The sequence below is a fragment of the Sceloporus occidentalis genome, unplaced genomic scaffold (genome assembly GCF_023333645.1).
Source record: "Sceloporus occidentalis isolate IW3139 unplaced genomic scaffold, rSceOcc1.0.p SCAF_9, whole genome shotgun sequence".
NCBI classification, from domain to species: Eukaryota; Metazoa; Chordata; class Lepidosauria; order Squamata; family Phrynosomatidae; genus Sceloporus; species Sceloporus occidentalis.
The window spans coordinates 23,168,906-23,188,557 of record NW_028316989.1 but is presented as its reverse complement, the minus strand read 5'-3'; the positions used below and the strand labels follow the sequence as shown (position 1 = coordinate 23,188,557).

Sequence of the window (19,652 nt, the reverse complement as noted above, 5' to 3'; positions counted from 1 at the left end):
GCCCTAAAACTCCATAGACCAAGACAGAAGAGATATTTTTTTTAATGGGTGAAAACAAAAAAATCATGGTTGTAATAACAAAAATGCTTCACGTTTTGCCAATGACAGGGTCACTTCTCTTTCCCACCAAGGAACACTGCTGATGCTGCTAGCTAGCGGGAGGTAAATTGCCTTGTGACATTATACCAGTTTTCGCGGAGCACTGTAGCCCTGACAGCTTAGGGCAAGCAACAGCAAAAGGGAGGAAAAAAACAGCACCCGGGAAGGAAGGAGAAACAAAAACAAACTCAAAAACACCAAGCGCACACTGGCAGCTGTCACATTTTAAAGCCAGGACAACCATTGCTCATCTGTGTGATGACAAGACCGGCACGAAAGTGACAGAAGAGCGATTCCTTTCGCCATGCCATCTTAAGAGAAAAACAGAGCCGACCGTTAACAATTCATTTCCAATCTGTCTTTTTAGAGATTGTCTCCTCCATGATTTTTTGTTTTGTTTTATTTTTGGCAAGCTCTCTTAAAACCATCGGTGGAGATTCAGGGCTGGACACAGAGGCTGGAAGGAGTGGCAAGCTGGCACAGTAGATTTGCCAGTGGACATTTACATGTCAGAGACGCTACGGAGATGTGGCTTTGAAGACCTGTCTGGACATTATTCCGCTAAGAGGCTTTTGAAAGGGCTCTGCAGGGACGCAAAGATGTATTAGCAGGCTTTTCTCCAAAAAGGCAGTGGCACTTTCTGTTATGAAAGACCAGCCGAGACAGGTCAGACTGTTACCTGTTCCCCACGTGGTTTGAATAGGCAGAAACAGAGCGTCCCTCGGAAGCGATCCTTGTAAAAAGAATGGCCAGAGATTGCCACAAGATGAGTGATACATTGCTTTCCAGGGGCTTGTGACTTGGTTTCTAGGAGCCCACTGCACCCCAGACATGCTGTTTTCTAGCAAAAAGCTTCACACAGATATAAAGGTAATAACCAGGGTAACCCTGTGTAAGGTGCCACATATTACACCGATGCAGTTTCCAAGGACTGTTTGAATGCCCTCCGGCACATTTGGCAGTCAGAGCTATCCATGTCCCTTTTGCGCTCACAAACTTTTAAACAGAATCGAAGCCCCCCCCCCCCCCCTTTCAATGAATTGCACTTCAGGCGAAACTCTCAAACTCCCAAGGTAAGCAATGTATGTTTGTCAGAAGATCTTTGTGGAGTTATGGGGTCCAGATTGTTGTTTGCAAGTGGCACGCCAACAGACATCTTGAGGATCCTAACAAGATGAAAGAAGGCGCGTAAAGCTGTGAATGCAGCAAACACCACCCACGGCGTAAGAGGGCATGAACCAAGTGGATTTCCAAGGCTATGGCAAATATGTCACACAATTGCAAAGCAAGGAAGAGAAAGAGAAACATCCAAAATATTCCGAAGTTGACGGCTTTCATGGCCGGCACCCATAGTTTTTTCTGGGTTTTTCAGGCTCTATGGCCATGTTCCAGAAGAGTTTCTTCCTGATGTTTTGCCAGCATCTGTGGCTGGCATCTTCAGAGAATGCTGGCAGGGAAGAGAGTTGGGTCTGTATATACTCTGTTTATATATGTGGGTGTGCGTGTGTGTGTATACAGAACACACACACACACATATATACAAAACAATATACAGATTGACATGGAAATCACTTCTCCCTACCCAGGGTCACACAGTGTGTGAGTGTGTGTGTGTGTGTGTGTATACATACATATACATACACATACCCAACTCTCTTCCATGCCAGCATTCTCTGAAGATGCCAGCCACAGATGCTGGTGAACCATCAGGAAGAAACTCTTCTGGAACATGGCCACAGAGCCTCAAAAACCCACAAAAAACTATCCAAAATATTGCTGGGACTGCACTGTCTCACTGTGAAAAGACAGTTACCTTTATAGCCAACATCTCTCTAGAGCAGCAATGTCCAAACTCTGGCCCTCCAAGTGTTTTGGACCTCAGCTCTCAGCATCCCAAGACCATTGGCCAAAGTGGCTGAGGCTTCTGGGATCTGAAGTCCAAAACTCCTGGCGGTCCAGAGTTTGGACATTGCTGTTCTAGAGGGACTATCAGTCGATGCACAGCAGAGATTGCATCCAGAGATGCTTTTCGAAGGAGGAAACTTTCTGGCTGCACCTTGCAGAGTCTTTCCAGGGACTTCAGAGGCTACTTTGGCAGTAGCCACCAAATACATCCAAACAACAAGGTAAGAATAACTGTATCCAAAGCAGCCAGGCGCCAGTGGGCTACTAACCTAGTTCCCTGCCATGGCATTATTGCAGGTCTTGAAATCCAAACACACACAAAGATGGAGGAAGTGTGTCCCTTTTTCATGCCCAGCCCAGAAGCTTCTTGGAGAAGGACTGTGCCCAGAAGGGCCTTCCAAGGCATCAAGGAGGCGACTAGAAACCCCTCCAGACTTCAACCCAGGAGAGTCAAAGGCAGAATCCCAATGTCCCTGCTTTCATATCCTTTACATTTTCTCTTGCTAAAGAAAATCCCACCAACACAAGCCCTTTGCCATTGGAAGCCAAACTTTGGCAGGCTCCAAAACACATTCCCTGCTTGGTTTTGGCTGGGAAAAGAAACAAGGAAAGGGGAAAAGGGAGTGAATGAGCTTGAGAAAAAAGCAAGACCAGACTCCTGTGCTGCAAATGGACCCTCAACTCTCCCATCTCTATCAGTGCCTCTCTCGCCAAAAGAGCCCTTGGTCTGCAATGCCAGCCTAGGGCACTGCAATCGGAGCCATTTCAGGACCAAAGCAATGCCCCTCATGGTGCCAAGGAAGGAAGGAGATGGGCAGGATAGAAAAAGCCATCCCTCCTCAAGTTTGCCCCTTTCCTTCCTCAACAGATGGACCTGTTGGGGGTCCTTTTATTCCTTTTCCCATCCCATCAATACAAATCGCATGGGGTCTCCATGGGGCACAGATGGCACACAGCTTTGGCATCGGGGCAATGGACTCCTGTATGCCTTTCTGGCGCCTAGATGAAGCCAAGTTCTCCCCGGTGCCACAGGTGATCCTCCATCACTCCGGATCGCCAAGGATCTAGTCGACACAAGCCTTCCTTCTCCTTCTTGTTCACTAGATCCTCCCTCCTAAGTTCTCAATCCATCTAAAAGGGCGGACGAGCCAGGCTGCCTAGTGGTTAGAGGCGCTCCAAAAGAACTCCAAGGCACAGAAAAGACCCGCTTCGAGAGCGCTTGAGCTGCGCTTGGCTCCAGGCGATGGGCAGCAGAGGGAAGCCCGGGTTTGCCCCGCAGCTAAAGCGGGATGGAAGCAGAGAGTGCGGATGGGCAGGCGGGGCTCCCTCGCCGAGGCTTCCCTCTCGAGAAAGAAGAGATCATCGCCCCCATCATCCCCACCATCCCCATCATCCTCCGGCGCAGCTCTCCTACCTTGGCTGAGGAGGAGGAGGACGAAGGCGCCGAGGAGGAGCAGGTCTCCCTGGAGCGCTCTCATGCCTTCCAGCCCCAGAGGCTCCCTTCCTTCCAGGCTCCCGCTTGCCTGCCGTCCTTGCTGCCTTCCTTCCCTCGGTCTCTGCCGCGGACTCAGCCTCTGCTGCTTCCCTTCCCTTCCTTCTCTCCGAGAGAGAGAGAGAGACACGCCTTAGCCCCGCCCCCTCCGCCAAACAGGCCCCGCCCACCGCTGGACAGAGCGACTTCCAGCAGCATCGCACTCTCTCCGCGCTGCCTAAATACCCCGCTTTCAGAGCGCATCGCAGAATCACAGACAGGTGATAAAGCTGCTTCGGGTCACTTTGGAGGGATGATGCTTAAGTGATGCCAGAAGCAGCACCAAAGCCATGCTGCGGTCCTTTTTAGTCAAGTTTGTATGGCATTTGACCAGTGGTCTTAGCATGCTTCCGGCCTCCTAGGACGAATGCATCACTTAAACAGCATCCCTCCAAAGTGACCCGAAGCAGCTTTATCTTGGCCGGTCTGTACAGACCCATAGAATTGTAGAGTTGAAAGAGACCTCAGGGGCCCCGATCCAGTCCAACCCCATTCTGCCATGCAGGAACTCTCAAAGCATACCTGAAAGATGGCTATCCAGCCTCTGCTTAAAGACCTCTAAGGAAGGAGACTCCAATACACTCCGAGGAAGAAGTCGAACAGCCCTTACTCACAGGAAGGTCCTCCTAATGTTGATTTGGAATCGCTTCTCCTGGAGCTTGCATCCAATGTTCTGGGTCCTGTTCTCTGGAGCAGCAGAAAACAAGCTTGCTCCCTCCGCAGTATTAATCATAGAATCATAGAGTTGTGGAAGAGAGCTCAAGGGCCATCCAGTCCAACCCCTTCTGCCATGCAGGAACTCTCAATCAAAGCATCCCCACTGACAGATAGCCATCCACTCTCTCTTTAAAGACCTCCAAAGAGGGAGACTCCACTAAAATCTCCATTGAGGAAATGTGTTCCACTGTCGAACAGCCCTTACTCTCAGGAAGTTCCTCTTAATGTTGAGCTGGAATCTCTTTTCCTGGCTCCCTCCCATGGGATTCTGGGAAGGGTGCTCTGGCGCTCCCTCAGAGGCTGTCCACATTGTATAAATATCTCCGTTTTAGAGCACTTTAGCTGCTATGGGATTCTGGGAAGGGTGGTGGTGGTGGTGGTGGGACGCTTCCTCCAAGACTGTCCACATTGCATAGATATCCTGGTTTGACAACGCGTGAACTGTCCTGGTTCCCTGCCATGGAATTCTGGGGAATGGTCATTTGTTCCAGCGTTCCATCACAAGGGAGCCAGGGCAGCTAAAGCGCTCCCAAAGTGGATTCTTTCTCCAGTGCGGACGCACCCACAGTCTCTTTGTCACTCTCTCCCAGGTGGACATTCTAGGTTTCCAAGGCTGCATCCACACTGGAGAAATAATCCAGTTTGGCCCCACTTTAAACTCTTTGTCTGGCTCAACTTGGCTATACAATTCTCGGAGTTGGAGTATGTTGTGGAGCCCAGAGCGGAGCTTCTGGGGTAGCAAAGACAATGCCCAAATTACTGTCCTGTTCGGGTCTTGCTAAAACAAATGACAGGGCTTGCCCATCGAGAAACCATACTTGCCCATAGGAAATCACTGGACAAGACTTGCCCATAGCAAGTATTCCCCAATGGTTTCCTGTGGGCAAATATGGTTTCTGGATGGGCAAGTATTCCCCAATGATCCCTTACAGCAGTGGTTTTCAAAATTTGGCTATCCAGATGCGTTGGACTTCAACTCCCAAGATTTCTGACTATCAGTCTTGATGGATGTGGCTTCTGGGAGTTGACGTCCAAAACCTTTGGAGGCCCAAAGGTTGAGAACCATTGCCCTACAAGCAAGTATTCCCCGATGATTTCCTATGAGCCAGTATTTTCCAATGATTCCCTATGAGCAAGTATGGTTTCTCTATGGGCAAGTATTCCCCAATGATTTCCTATAGGCCAGTATTCCCCAATGATTTCCTATGAACCAGTATTCCCCAATGATTTCCTATGGGCCAGTATTCCCCAATAATTTCCTATGAGCAAGTATGGTTTCTCTATGGGCAAGTATTCCCCAATGATTCCCTACAGGCAGGTATGGTTTTCCTATGGGCAAGTACTGTCATTTGTTTTCGTATGTCCCGTCTTTTTCTTGCTTTCCCTTCTGCTCCTCTGCACACGTCTAACATCAGAAAGTGCCAGTTTCTCAAAACCAGAAGGGGGGTGTCTGGCCACTCCTAAATTATGAGCTTATTCCCCCCCTCCCATCATGATCCAGGGCCTGCCTAATTTTTTGGGCTCTTATATTTAGGATTGTATAGGAGGAAGATGAGGAGATGGCAAAGAGAAGAAAGAGCTTTGTGTTTTTAAGAACAAGAGAGGGACAACTTTATGGGTGGGACTTTTTCCTATCCCTGAAGAAGCTTCCATGTCAGTGGACCAGTAAATCTACCCTGCTTTTAATCCATGCTTTAAAGGAGCTTTCCAACATGTTGAGCCTTGCACCTAAATAGATCCAGCATCTCAGGTAGCATCTTTAAAACCTGGAATGAATGCAATGCCCTCCTGACATTGGAGCCACCAGCCTCACTGCCCTCCCCTGAATGACGAGCTTCTCTTGCCAAACGGGTGAGCCATAACTGATGGTGGCATCAAATATGATGCATAATGTTCAATATATATTTGCAAAATCTATATTACAGCAGATGGGAAGAAGACAGAACTATCACTTGTGTTTGCAGTTTCACAATCTAAATTACCATATGTTTTGCTCTGGCCTGGCCCTACCAAACATTAAGGTGAAGTACTGGATTCACTTCGGTTGTTGGCTAGGGATGCTGGGAGGTGTACTCCAACAACGTCTGGAAGACTGCGCAATTACCACCCTGTATTTATAAAAAGGGACTTTCCCCTTGCTCAGTACCTGTGCTATTATCATTATTATTATTATTATTATTATTATTATTATTATTTATATTTATATTTCCCTGCCTCTCCCAGGTAGATTGAGGTGGGTTTAGAACCCAATAAAACATATACAAAGGATGACCTGCGAAAACCAGCACCTCAGTGTTGCACAGAAAGAAGATAAAGAAGTGTTTCCAGCTACTCTCTGCAGCCCAAGTTAGTTGGAAGAGGAACAGAGGCGGTTTACAGACCGCCCCTTTGGGGCGGCCTGTTCCCGCCCCTTTCCCCGCTGTATCAGGGCCTCAGCTGCCACAGCGGCAGCCTCTGAGGCCCGATCCGCTGCTTTCCAGGCTGTGGGGAAGCGGCAAAAGGCCACTTCCCCGCAGCCTGGAAAGGGGTGTCGTTGGGGCTTCAAGCCCCAAGGACACCTGACAGCGGCGGTGACAAACAGAAAGGGGCCACTTGGCCCCTTTCTGCTTTACATCGCTGGTGCGGCCATCTAAAGGCTGCGCCCAGCGACGCAAAGCTGGAAGGAGCTCCGAAACAGAGTTCCTTCCGGGGCAGCAGAAAGGGCACCCCAGGCGCCCTCGCGTGGCGCCAGTACGTCACTTCACGCCGCTCCGTTTGGAGGCAGTGCGGTCATGACGTACCAATGGCGGCGCCCATGTGTATAGGGCACCACCATTTTCTACATGCTCGGCACGTACTAGGGTTAGGGCGTCCAGAAGGGACGCCCTTTCCTAACCCTAGTACATGCTGAGCACGTACTTTACACGCGTCTGTAACACGCCAGAGTCTAGAAAAGACATTGGCACTTTTCTTTTGCATTGCAGTATGGACCACAGAGAAGATATGTGGGAACCCTGTACCTCTGCCGAAGTTGTTGGACTGTAAATCCCACCAGACCTAGCCAGTATGTCAATGATGATGAATGATGGAGGTTGCAGTCCAGCATCTGAAGGGATGCATAACTCCCATCTCTGCTGTACAAAAAGAAGAAGAAGAAGAAGAAGAAGAAGAAGAAGAAGAAGAAGAAGAATTGTGCAATTTTATAAAATGTGATTTTAGCTTGCATTAATAGAAGTATAGTATATGGAATACTGTGTCCAGTTCTGGGCACCAAAATTCAAAAAGGACATTGAGAAACTGGATCCAGGGCTACTAAAATGGAGAAGGGCCTGGAAACCATGAAGCCCTATGAGGAACGACTGAGGGAGCTGGAGATGTTTAGCCTGGAGAAGAGAAGGTTAAGAGGTGATATGATTGCCCTGTTTAAATACTTGAAGGGATGTCATATTGACGAGGTAGCAAGCTTGTTTTCTGCTGCTCCAGAGAATAGGTCCTGGAACAATGGATGCAAACTGCAGGAAAAGACATTCCACCTCAACATTAGGAGGAAATTCCTGAGAGTAAGGGTTGGTCAACAGAGGAACACACTTCCTCATTGAAGAGTGGTGGAGTCTCCTTCCTTGAAGGTCTTTAAGCAGAGGCTGGATGGCCATTTGTCAGGGATGCTTTGATTGAGAGTTCCTGCATGGCAGAATGGATGGCCCTTGGGGTCTCTTCCAACTCTATGATTCTATGATAAGGAGGAGGAGGAGGAGGAGGAGGAGGCAGAGGCGAAAGCTTAAATTTTGCTGTAGTTTGAGTTAATTAGTCTGTCTCTTGAATAATTTCCTTCTCCAGCATAGCCCTTTGCTAATAAGTGAGGTTCACTTTTTGCCAGCTGCGTTTATAGTGTCTATGAAGTGGGGGGAGAAGGAAATACAAAATTAAGCAGCAATCAGAAGAGCACATCTCTGAAGTCCCTTAGTACCTCAAGTTCCTGGAAAGGGTTGCAGGTGAATAACCTGCTTGATTACTCTTGAGAATCACACCTGAGCGCATAAAGATTACCTTTCCTGGAAAGCAATGCTGGAAGTGTGTCTGTGAGAAAGAGCCTGACTGAATTGAATGGGTATGCGCTTGCCAGCTTTTTTGTTCAGAGTTCTTGTGCTCTGACACAGCTGTACTTCTTTTATTAAAGAGCCAGCCAACTCATCTGTCCGGTCTACTCATTCAATAAAGATTGTGCCTATGGAACAATATATAGAGATATCTTTTCCTACCTGTTCTCTACTGTGTTGTTGTGTGCCTTCAAGCCATTTCTGGCTTATGGTGCTCCAAGATCACAGGGTTTTCATGAGAAGCTATGTTCAGAGGGGTTTTGCCTTTGCCTTCCTCTGAGCCTAAGAGAGTGTAACTTGCCCAAGTTCACCCAGTGGGCTTCCATGGCTGAGCAGGAATTCAAACCCTGGCCTCCAGAGTCATACCCTCAGCACTCAAACCACTATACCATGCTAGCTCTCCTCACTATATGCAGTTCCCTGAAATGCCTGACAACATAGTGCAACTGTGTATAGTGTCTTGTTGCTGGGTAGCTCCAAGTCAATTCCAACTTATGGCGACTATCATAGGGTTTTCTTGACAAGTTAAGGTCTGCCATTGCAGCATGGGAGCATGTAACTTGATGAAGAGCATCCAGTAGGTTTCCATGTGTGAGCAGGGATTTGTTTTTTTGATCTCCCACAATCGCAATGCAACACTGAAATCCTTACACCAGACTCTTGGGGAAACAAATATTTGTCAGTTTCATTGCTCAGGATCCTACCATTCTGCTCAAAGTCTCTATCAAACTCAAAACTCTTCCCCTTCCTCTGGGGGAATGTATGTATGTTTTCATACACACTATTCTCAAGTTCCTTCTCTCTGCTTTCCTCTGCTTGGACCTTAAAATCAAAGGAATTCTTCTTCTCTTTCACTATTGGTGTATTCACACTACACAGTTATAGCAGTCTGATGCTACTTTAATTGCCCTTATTTCATCGTATGTATGTCCCATCCTGGGATTTGCAGTTTCACAGAGTAGTTAGACTTCTCTGCTACAGATCTTTAACGTTGCAAGTTTAGGGCAATGTATTAGACTAGAATTCCAAGTAATTCACTAAGCTGTAGATCAAAAGCGCCTATACACAGGTCTATGACAGTTATAGCATTATAATATAGCTCTAGCCACTTATAAATGCTTGTAATGCCCCATAGAAATTATCTCCTATTATGTTTATTTAGAATTCAGTGTCCTTTATGTACTTGGTAGCGGGAGCTATAATTCTATGTACTTAAGAAATCTTTGGAGGTTACTTCTGAATGTGTAGGGTTTGGCTTGTACAAGTCAAGACAGTGACTTTACATATCTTCTCAAAAAGTAAAACATACCTGTGTTCATTTTTCAAACATGCAACTTATGTAAAGTTCTTTTAAAAAAATTGATTTTCCTCCCCATGATTGTAAACTGATTGCAAAACCATCAATGACTTGGATGACAGAATTGGGGGCATACGTACCAAATTTGCAGATGACACCAAATTAGGAGGACTAGCTAATACTCCAGAGGACAGGATCAAGATTCAAAATGACCTTAATAGATTAGAAAGCTGGGCCAAAGCTAACAAAATTAATTTCAACACAGAGAAATGTAAAGTACTGCACTTAGGGAGGAAAATTGAAATGCACAGATATAAGATGGGGGATACCTGGCTGACTGAAACTACATGAGAAAGGGATCTGGGAGACCAAGTAGACCACAAGTTGAATATGAGTCAGCAGTGTGATGCGGCAGCTAAAAAAGCTAAAAAGTGTCTAGATCAAGGGAAGTATACTGCCACTCTATTCTGCTTTGGTCAGGCCCCACCTGGAATACTGTGTCCAGTTCTGGGCACCACAATTCAAAAAGGACATTGAGAAACTGGAGCATATCCAAAGGAGAGAGACCAAAATGGTGAAGGGTCTGGAAACATGAAGCCCTATGAGGAAAGACTTAGGGAGCTGGGGATGTTTAGCCTGGAGAGGAGAAGGTTAAGGGGTGATATGATAGCCCTGTTTAAATATTTGAAATAGTGTCATATTGAGGATGGAGCAAGCTTATTTTTTTGCTCAATGGATGCAAGCTCCAGGAAAAGAGATTCCACCTCAACATTAGGAGGAACCTCCTTAACAGTAAGGGCTGTTTGACAGTGGAAAACATTCCTTCCTCTGAGATTTTGGTGGAGTCTCTTTCCTTGGAGGTCTTTAAACAGAGGCTGGATGCTTTGACTGAGAGTTCCTGCATGGCAGAATGGGGTTGGACTGGATGGCCCTTGCGGTCTCTTCCAACTTTGCAATCCTATGATTCTATTATGTATCAACTGTTGTTAATAGTCTCAGTCAGAAACCACAAATTGGGTGAATTCATTTAAAAAGACAATCAGTTAATGCAAACTTCTTTCCCTCCCATGCCTGCCTACCCTCTGTCCTCATCCACTACAACGCTGCATGTGATAAATCATAGGCATCCTTTTCTTTGACATGCAGCAAGCCCACAAAACCAAAGTAATCACTCCCTAATGACAAACATGATGCTGGTAACTTTTTTGTAAATGTAAACAAAAAATAAAATAAAAAATTGCAGCATATTAACAGCATATTTTTCTGTTGATTATAAAAGCCATTTTCTAAATTGATTTTTTTTCCTAAAGAGATTTAAATGTCAACCAGAAATGAACAAGTCTTCAAGATATTGATGTGTAGGAATAAACACAGATCAAATGCAACCGTGACCTTTACATCTGCCATAACCCTAAATAGCTTGGGATATAGACATTACCAACAATTGTTTCCTTCCGTTTGTCAAAAACCAGGATTGTCATATGTGACAGAGAAACCAAGTATAGCCTCCTACTGGGGGGGGGGGGGGGGTTAAATAGAGATTGGATAACCACCTTTCAGGGATTGTTTTTGCTGTGTATCTCCTCACTGGGCAAGGCATTTGAATAGATGACCCTGTACTTTGCAAGAGAGGCCTACATAATGTGTGACTAGCCCATAGGCAGTTACCCAGTTAGGGGAAATACAACAAAATCTACAAAAAGCTATCCCTTTATTGGTCAATCAAAATGCATAAAACATATCGCGCCAGGCAAAATTGTTAAAAATCATACAGATGAAGAAAAATTACGATGTTAAGAGTCATGGACCTACCTTTTTTTCCTCAGATATAACTTCTGTTGTCAGTTAAGATGGTCTGGGGTGATCTCAATGCAGGCTTTGGCCATGGAAGACCAGGGACCAAGGGGAAAAATCTCAAATCCATTAGCAACAGCTAAGTAACTTCCCTTGAGGTCCTGATGAGGGACACTTTCTCCGATTAATAGCACAGGTTCTACTCCATTAGCTTCTTAATTCACCAATGGAATTTGCATGAGAGTGAAAACAGTAGTTCAGAAGGAGCAATACAAAATTACCATCTTTGCTTTTAGACAATGCACATGCCTGCTATTAGGTCAGATATGCTATTAAGAAAGGCATTCCCTTCTCTCTGAGAGTTAGAAGAGAGTAGTTCTGTTAAGACTGTGCTTCCTAACTGCATGGCTGGTTGATTCTTAGACCGCAATCCTAAATATATTTACTAGGACCTAACCATCATCAATCTTGAAATAGTTCAAGATTTTCCATACTTGGGCTCAGTCATCAATCAGAGCAGAGACTGCAGTCAAAAGATCAGAATAGGGCTAGAAATTCAAAGGCAGCTCTGAAGGGCAACTATGAAGGAATTAGACAAGATCCTGAAGATATATCATTAAATACTTAAGTTAGGATTGTCCATGGCATTGTATTTCCCATTTCTATGGGGCTGTACAGACTGCCTCTAAGGGGTGACCTGCAGCCGCCCCTTTTAGTGCCAGATTGGGCCCGTGGCAACCACATGCCATGTCCAGTCTCACCTTTCCACAGCCTTTCTGCTTTTTGTGGCTCCTTTTTGCACCATGGAAAGGGCACGGTAGTTGCCAGCACTGCAGCTTTTTGGTGGTCCTTTGGCGCTGCGTCATTTAGACGCAGGGCCAGAGGAGCTCTGTAACACTGTGCGCTGTGTGGTGTGACACACTGCATCACGCTAGCCTGGGGGCAGCATTAGGGCGTTTGTCAATGTATTTGAGATGTGGTGCTGGAAAAGAGTTCTAAGAATAGCATAGAGCACTAAAAAGGATCCTATAACAGTTCAGGCCTGAACTGTCCCAGGAAGCAGATTACTAAACTGAGGTGGTTGTATTTTGGCCATATAATGAGAAGAAAGAGCTCACTAGAAAAGACGTTAATGCTTGGTAAAGTGGAGGGAAACAGGAAAAGAGGAAGACTGTATTCCAGATGGATAAACTCAATCAGGGAAGCCACAGCCATGAATCTGCAGGAGCTGAGCAGGGCAATTGATTCATGTGTGTTCACATTTTAACATTTTATAAGCAAATAACATAGTGTGTGTGAAAGAATGTGTCGAATTTGCAGCACTGTCTCATCCGCAAAAGAGTCCTGGTGGCACAGTGGTTAAATGCCAGTACTGCAGCCACAGTGTTGTGAATTCAACCCCAGAGGGCTTGAAGGCAGTGGCATTTCTGCACCGGGTATCACCAGTGGCAGGACTCTCAGTGGCAGGAAGACTGGGTTTCTGGTGGCAGGGTGTCTGGTGGGTGAGGCTTCCAGTGGTCAGGGCTTACTTTGGATAGCGCGCACTCTCTCTCCCCATGCCAGAAAAGGATAGGTCCTGGTGGCAGCAGCATTCCTATATCAAGTTCTGTCCCCTGCACACACCACTCCACCACTCCGCAAGCTGTTGCGTGCCCCTGAATGCACTGTTCCATGTGCATTCAGGAAAAGGATGGGACTACATGTTGGGGACAAAATGTGAGGGAGACATGGTGCTGCATGCATGGGGGCATGGAGCGGTGCACAGGGTGTTGAAGTGGCATGCATGGGGGACAAAGTGTGAGGGATGGTGCAGGGAGAGCTGACTGGGTGTCATCCTCCTTGTGTGTCATCTGGTGAGGTTCACACCACCTGGACCGCCAAAGTGACTCTTGTTGAGACATTTTGCTCTCTTAAATCTTGGAGTTAAAAAGAAACATACTCATGGATGGGAATAAGATGTTACAACTGGGACTGGGGATTGTCAGTAAATAGCCTGGGATAACAGAAATGTTCTTTGAGAGATTTTATTTTTAAAAAAATTGAGAACTACAACTAAAGTACAAATGCTGGCAACTTTCTGACAAATTTACTCTGTCTGGGGAGGAGAGCCCTTAGTTACCATCAGTAAGAGCATTAAGCCAAAATATGTTATTATTTGGGATTTGCATTTTTACCTTTGGCTCTAGTCAGTGGCATCCCAACCCCTGGTGTCACCCAATGTAGTGGAGAGGACATCTGATGGAGGGCATAGCAATAGCATTTACATTTCTATACTGCTTAATAATGAACTCAACACTCTCTGAGTGGTTTACAATATGTAAGCCACTTCCCCACAATAAGATGGGTACTCATTTTACCAACCTACGAAAGGATTGAAGACTGAGTCAACCTTGGAGCCCTGGGATTGAACTCACAAACTTGTGGCTGCAATACTGACATTGAACCACTGTGCAACCAGGACTCACCAAGGCATAGCCTTTCTCCTTTGCTGCAGGGACGGCCTCCTTGTGAGAAGAGTGTCACCACCATGGCAAAACTGGGCTAGGTGCATTTGGCCTTTGCTATCCTATGCCACCACCATGTCATCCTCCTCCTCCTCTTGAAGAGGCCATGGCAGCCACAGTGAAGCCGGGGGGGGGGGGCACAGTTGCCCCTTTTCACCCTGCAATGGGAGGAGGGTGTCACCATCGTAGCCACCTAGTGATGCCACTGGCCCTAGACCTTATATCTGCAGCCCCTGATAACATTGTTGAATCCAAATTTGACCCTCATGCTGAAGTGACCCCCCCCCCCCCCAAATCTACTGGCTGTACAGGGCAGGGGTGGAGAACTGCAACAATCTTTGAGTTTTTTCCCTAAACCAGAGTCTGAATGACAACTGCGGTTCATAGAATCATAGAGTTGGAAGATACCCCAAGGGCCATCCAGTCCAACCCCATTCTGCCATGCAGAAACTCTCAGTCAAAGCATCCCTGACAGATGGCCATCCAGCCTCTGTTTAAAGACTTCCAAAGAAGGAGACTCCACTACACTCCGAGGAAGGAGTATGTTCCACTGTTGAACAGCCCTCACTGTGAGGAAGTTCCTCCTAATGTTGAGCTGGAATCTCTTTTCCTGGAGCTTGCATCCATTGTTCCGGGTCCTGTTCTCTGGAGCAGCTGAAAACAACCTTGCTCCCTCCTCTCTGGAGCAGCAGAAAACAAGTTTGCTCCAGACCCTTCACCATTTTAGTCACCCTCCTTTGGACACACTTCAGTTTCTCAATGTCCTTTTTTAATTGTGGTGCCCAGAACTGGACACAGTATTCCAGGTGGAATGCACATACGTGAAATATTCACATATATCTTAGGTGTCATCAGCCATTTCGTAAGATGAAGTTGAAATGAAAGTTATGTGAGGAAAAGAATCAGATGGTGAGGTGACTGGATTAAAGATGGCACATCTCCTCCTCTGGGGCAGAATTGCTCCAGGGTCTTCCATATAATGTCAGCCACAGCCATGCACAATGCTATGTAACAACTCAGAAAACTTTCCATGACAAGAGAGTAAAATTCAGTGCACAGAAACATTTCTCTCCCTGAGACATTTCAGTGTCTCTAGTTTCCATCAAGAGAACAAGAGGGGGGTCCTGTAAAAAGATGCCTCACCTCTACCCCAGGAGAGAAGCAAGCACAGCAAGCAATGGGCTTAAATATATGGGAGGCTGGCATGTTTTACAGCAGCTACCTGAAGACATGGGGAGCCGATTTGCTAAAAAGAGCTTCCCACCCTGTCCCTCTTCTGGCAGCTACGGTCTACTACAATTATGTCTGGAACACCTCAGAAAATTCACCAATCATTTACTCTCCAAAAAAGATGGAACGCGTCAGAACAATACCCATCACTTCAGGCTACTGCAGTTTCCAGGCGCAATTATGTGCAGTTTTGAAAGATACAGAACACTCTCTGAAGAAACATCCACCTGGCTCCCCAAATGCTTCTTCTCTCCTCCTTAGTTTCTGCTGCAGGAAAGAGCCCAAGTCCATTGACTTTAACCCCAAATACAGGAGGTCTGTTTGCTGTTTGATGTACAGCAAACAGATCCACATACCACTTTTGATGCTTGTGACGGCTGTAATAGCCATAAATAAACATATAAATAAAAACTCCCCTAGCAAAGCATTCCTTTTCCCCTCTTTTTTTGTTTCCTGAAAGTCAGTTAAATCACTCTTAATGCCTGAAGCAAATACTGAATCAATGGAGGAGAATCCATAACTAAGACTGGTGACTTAGGGATGGCTCTTCATGGGTAATAGTCCCAACTAGAAGAGACCCACTGGGCCCATAGTTGTGTGTCAAGTCAATGTTTATTTTGGGACTACCATTAGGATTCAAGCCAATGCTTGCTTTTTGTTGGATGTTGCCTTCACTTTAGCCTTTCCAGTTCCTTCCTATCAACATTCTGAGGTCTTCTGCCATTTTTGTCCATAGCCACCCTTTTCCCTTCAACTCCCATTTTCCTCTGCTTCATCTCTACCTCATAACAAGGTTTTTAATACCGTTCTCTTGCTTTAATCTGTGTTGTAAACTGTCTTGGGTTCCATATTGGGAAGGCCAGTAGGTTATTAAATCAATAACCAACCCATCAACCCACCTGTTCTTCCTTCAGGTTCCTATTTCTGATGTTTATTGTCCACTGGCCTTTTCTTGCCATCCAATCCTGTCCTCTTGGCCTCTTTGTTTTCTCAGGGCACTTAATCATCCTATTGCAGAGGGAGGAATCATGCAGCCCTCCAGATGTTGTTGCACTTTAATTCCCATTATTCCTAACCAGCATAGTAAGAAATACTGAGAGTTGCAGTTGAAGAACATCCAGAAGGCTGCATGATTCCCAACCTTGCTTCCAGCCTATGTATAAGATTTGGAGCAGGACCACACTTTTTTCCTTGTACCATTTCTCCAAACACACACATGCTCGCACACACATTTACACATGCACACAGCCTAGTATAAAAAGCTTATTGCACACATTATTTTCCCCATTATGGGAACAGGAAAGGGACTCTTGGGGCCGCATGTGACCAGGAAAAAACAGATTTTATTGCACAGCAAATTGTCCTCAAAATGACCCCATTCTGTGGCACCAAGCTGTCCTCATTCAGTGCTGAGGAGTGTTAAATGTTCGGGTCGGAAAACTTTAGACCAAACAAAATGGCGCCCCTCAGCACTGAATGGGGATGGCTTGGCACTGCTGAATGGAACGTGACCCTTTTGAAGACAATTTGCTCTGTGATAAAATCCATTTTTCCCAGTCGTGCGCGGCCCTGAGGGTCCCCTTCCAGTTCCCATAATGGGGAAAATAATGTGTGCGATAAGGTTCTTAGATTAGACTGGAGACAAGGTTGGTATAATATGAGTAGGACTGTTAGTATCATGATCTCTTAGAGGTCTCTCATCCATAAGTCACCATATGTTAACAGCAAGTAGTAACAACAACAACACATCTTTCTCCTTTAATGGATAATAGTGACTTAAACATAAAAGCATGGTTTTATCATGCTAAGTCAAGGATGGAGAACATTTGAACCTTAAAATGTTGTTGGATTGTAACTCCCATCAGCCCTGGCCAGCATAGCCAGTGGGAAGGGGTTATGGAAACTGCAGTCAAACAAGTTCTTTGCGGGAGCATATTCTTACACTTTGTAAACTGTTTAGGAAGTGCTTAAGTGCACTAATAAGCAGTATAGAAATGTACTTGCTATTGCTATATTCTCCACCTCAGCTCTAAAGAATGTCATGGAAAAGTACTAAAGCTCATCTCTTTGGTCTTGATTTGTATTTCATTCCCATCTACCCTGAAATTCAGTTACATGTGGATGGCATCTATATTAGTAAACACACAAAACAAATATGTCTATTCCAAAGTCACTCTCAGTCAACTACACTGATATTCGGGGGGGGGGGGGGGGGGAATGTGTGTAAGATTGAAGCCTTATGTCAGGATTCTTCTAGATGCTCCTTTGCTCCTGGCCTGAAAGTGCTTCCTTGAAGAGGCTTTTTACTGTGTTCATAGATCACTTGATATCTGTTTTTATTGATAATTTGTTGGTAGATTACAGTCATCGGTCCGTGGACCTCATGCCACACTATAAGCAGATTTGAAACAGAGACCTATTTCATACAAAAACAACAAAGATGGTACTAAGACAAATCTGGATAGTACCACTTCATGTGGGTTGTACATTTCTGGGGTTGGGGGTATCCTGTGGATAGAGAAGTAGCACATGTGTCAGCAAGACCTCTTTCTGACATCTATCTCATTTTCTGCAGTGCTGAACATTGACTTTACACAACGGACCATACAGTCACACAAATGGAGACGGTGCCAACCAAGTGCAATTTTTCTACCTCATCTGCTGTTGGTGAAAGCTAGGACTGGGTTCATTGCCTCTCCTACGGAGCAATGTAATACAAAGCTGCTTCCATTTTCCCAAATGACTTGCGGTTTGGCACCACACTCCACCCTTGTTGCCATGGATGCTCTCTTGGACATCTGGAGGCAAACTCAGCCAAATTTGTCCCTGGTTTCTGCTTTGCTGCGTAAACCACAGAGAGAAATAGTGCATGAAGTGAAGATACCCAGGGTTGTTCAAGAATAGTAGTGTTCTTCATTATTATGCATTCTATTTTTAAGCTGCTTGTCTATCAGAATACTCAAAGCAGTTTGCAAAAAAACATCATAAAACATCCTAAAGATCAAAATCAATAAAGTACTAATAAAGCCAGACATCAAGCAATCCATGCAAACCATAAAAAGCCCCTTCAAGGAAGGAGTATCAAACCAGGAGCAAAGAGAACATCCAGAGCATCTTGACCTAAGGCTACAGTCATACACATATTTACCTGAAAAACAGTTTAATTGACTGAGACTGGTTTTGGGTAAAAAGGGAGAATACACCGCAACATAAGTGCTGACATATAGCACTTATTTTGAATGGCAAAATAATACTGAAAATGACCTCCCTCCACTCCCGTCTTATCATGATTTTAAAAGAAGTGGTAAGTGGTATTCAAAGTGGGGACAGATCAATCCATTAGTGTCATTTTTCCCCTTTATGGATTTTTTTATGTCAAGCTCTTCTCATCCTGTTGAGGGAAAAAATTGTGAATTCTGGTACACATTTATTATTATTTTTCGGTGGTTTTTTTGGGCTATGTGGCCATGTTCTAGATGAGTTTATTCCTGATGTCTTCTAGAACATGGCCACATAGCTCGAAAAACCCACCAAAAACTATGGATGCTGGCCATGAAAGCCTGGGAGAATCCTATTGTAGCGCTCGACCATCTTACTTAAAGATGAGGAAAGTCTCAGAACAAAACAATGGAGAGAGAAAGGGGGATGACAAATCTAATTCAAACATGGTTGCACATTTAGGGATTCAAAGCCAGGCTTCTAAGAGATGGATGAATTAATTGGACTTTTTTCCCCCTTTCTGCAGTATTATTTTTTTTAAAAAAATGCCTGAGTCTTTCCTTATCATTTATAAATGTGGAAATACGGGGCATTTTTTTTTATCAAAAACCAAAACACCAAAACAAACAAAATCACCACCATTCACATTTATGTAGCATGATCAGTTCATCTATTCCACTGTAGTCTCTTAGACCGAGTCTCAAACAAAGTGTGAAACTGAATTGAGCTGCCATGTTTCTTGGCTCTATCTATCTATCTATCTATCTATCTATCAAATCATAGACTCGTAGAGTTGGAAGAGACTGCTAGGGCCATCCAGTCCAATCCCCTGCCATGCAGGAAATCTAAGTGTCTCCATACGGAAGTACGCAGAAATGAACACATCGGTCAGTTTTACTTTCTGATCAAGACAGTAGCTCTAACAGGCAAAGATAGCCACAGCCTAACTAAGCTAACCCTAGTCCATATGAAACTGCACTAAATCCAAATACTGCCCAGTATACACATGCAAGAAATTACATAGGACTGCCTTCATTTTAGTCATAGAATCATAGAATCCTTTTTAAATTATTTTGCCCAGAACTGGACACAATATTCTAGGTGGGCCCTGACCAAAGCAGAATAGACTGGCACTATTACTTCCCTTGATCTAGACACTATACTTCTATTCATGCAGCCTAAAATTGCATTGGCCTTTTTAGCTTCTGCATCACACTGTTGACTCATGTTCATCCTGTGGTCTACTTGGACTCCTAGATCCCTTTCACACGTAGTTTCAT

At 45.1% G+C, this 19,652-nt stretch overlaps 1 protein-coding gene across 2 annotated transcripts in view; it reads right to left on the bottom strand.

Moving 5' to 3' along the window:
• KIRREL3 (kirre like nephrin family adhesion molecule 3) overlaps nucleotides 1–4,079 on the bottom strand; it is a 1,115,257-nt gene extending 1,111,178 nt beyond the window's left edge. For both annotated transcript variants that reach the window (XM_089537770.1, XM_089537771.1), the window contains exons 1-2: nucleotides 4,058–4,079; nucleotides 3,419–3,598 (exon numbers count right to left, since the gene is read on the bottom strand). In XM_089537770.1, coding sequence (XP_089393896.1) covers nucleotides 3,419–3,482 — 64 coding nt within the window. In that variant the 5' untranslated portion in view covers nucleotides 3,483–3,598; nucleotides 4,058–4,079. The remainder of the gene's footprint in view (nucleotides 1–3,418; nucleotides 3,599–4,057) is intronic.
• Nucleotides 4,080–19,652: the final 15,573 nt, after the last annotated feature.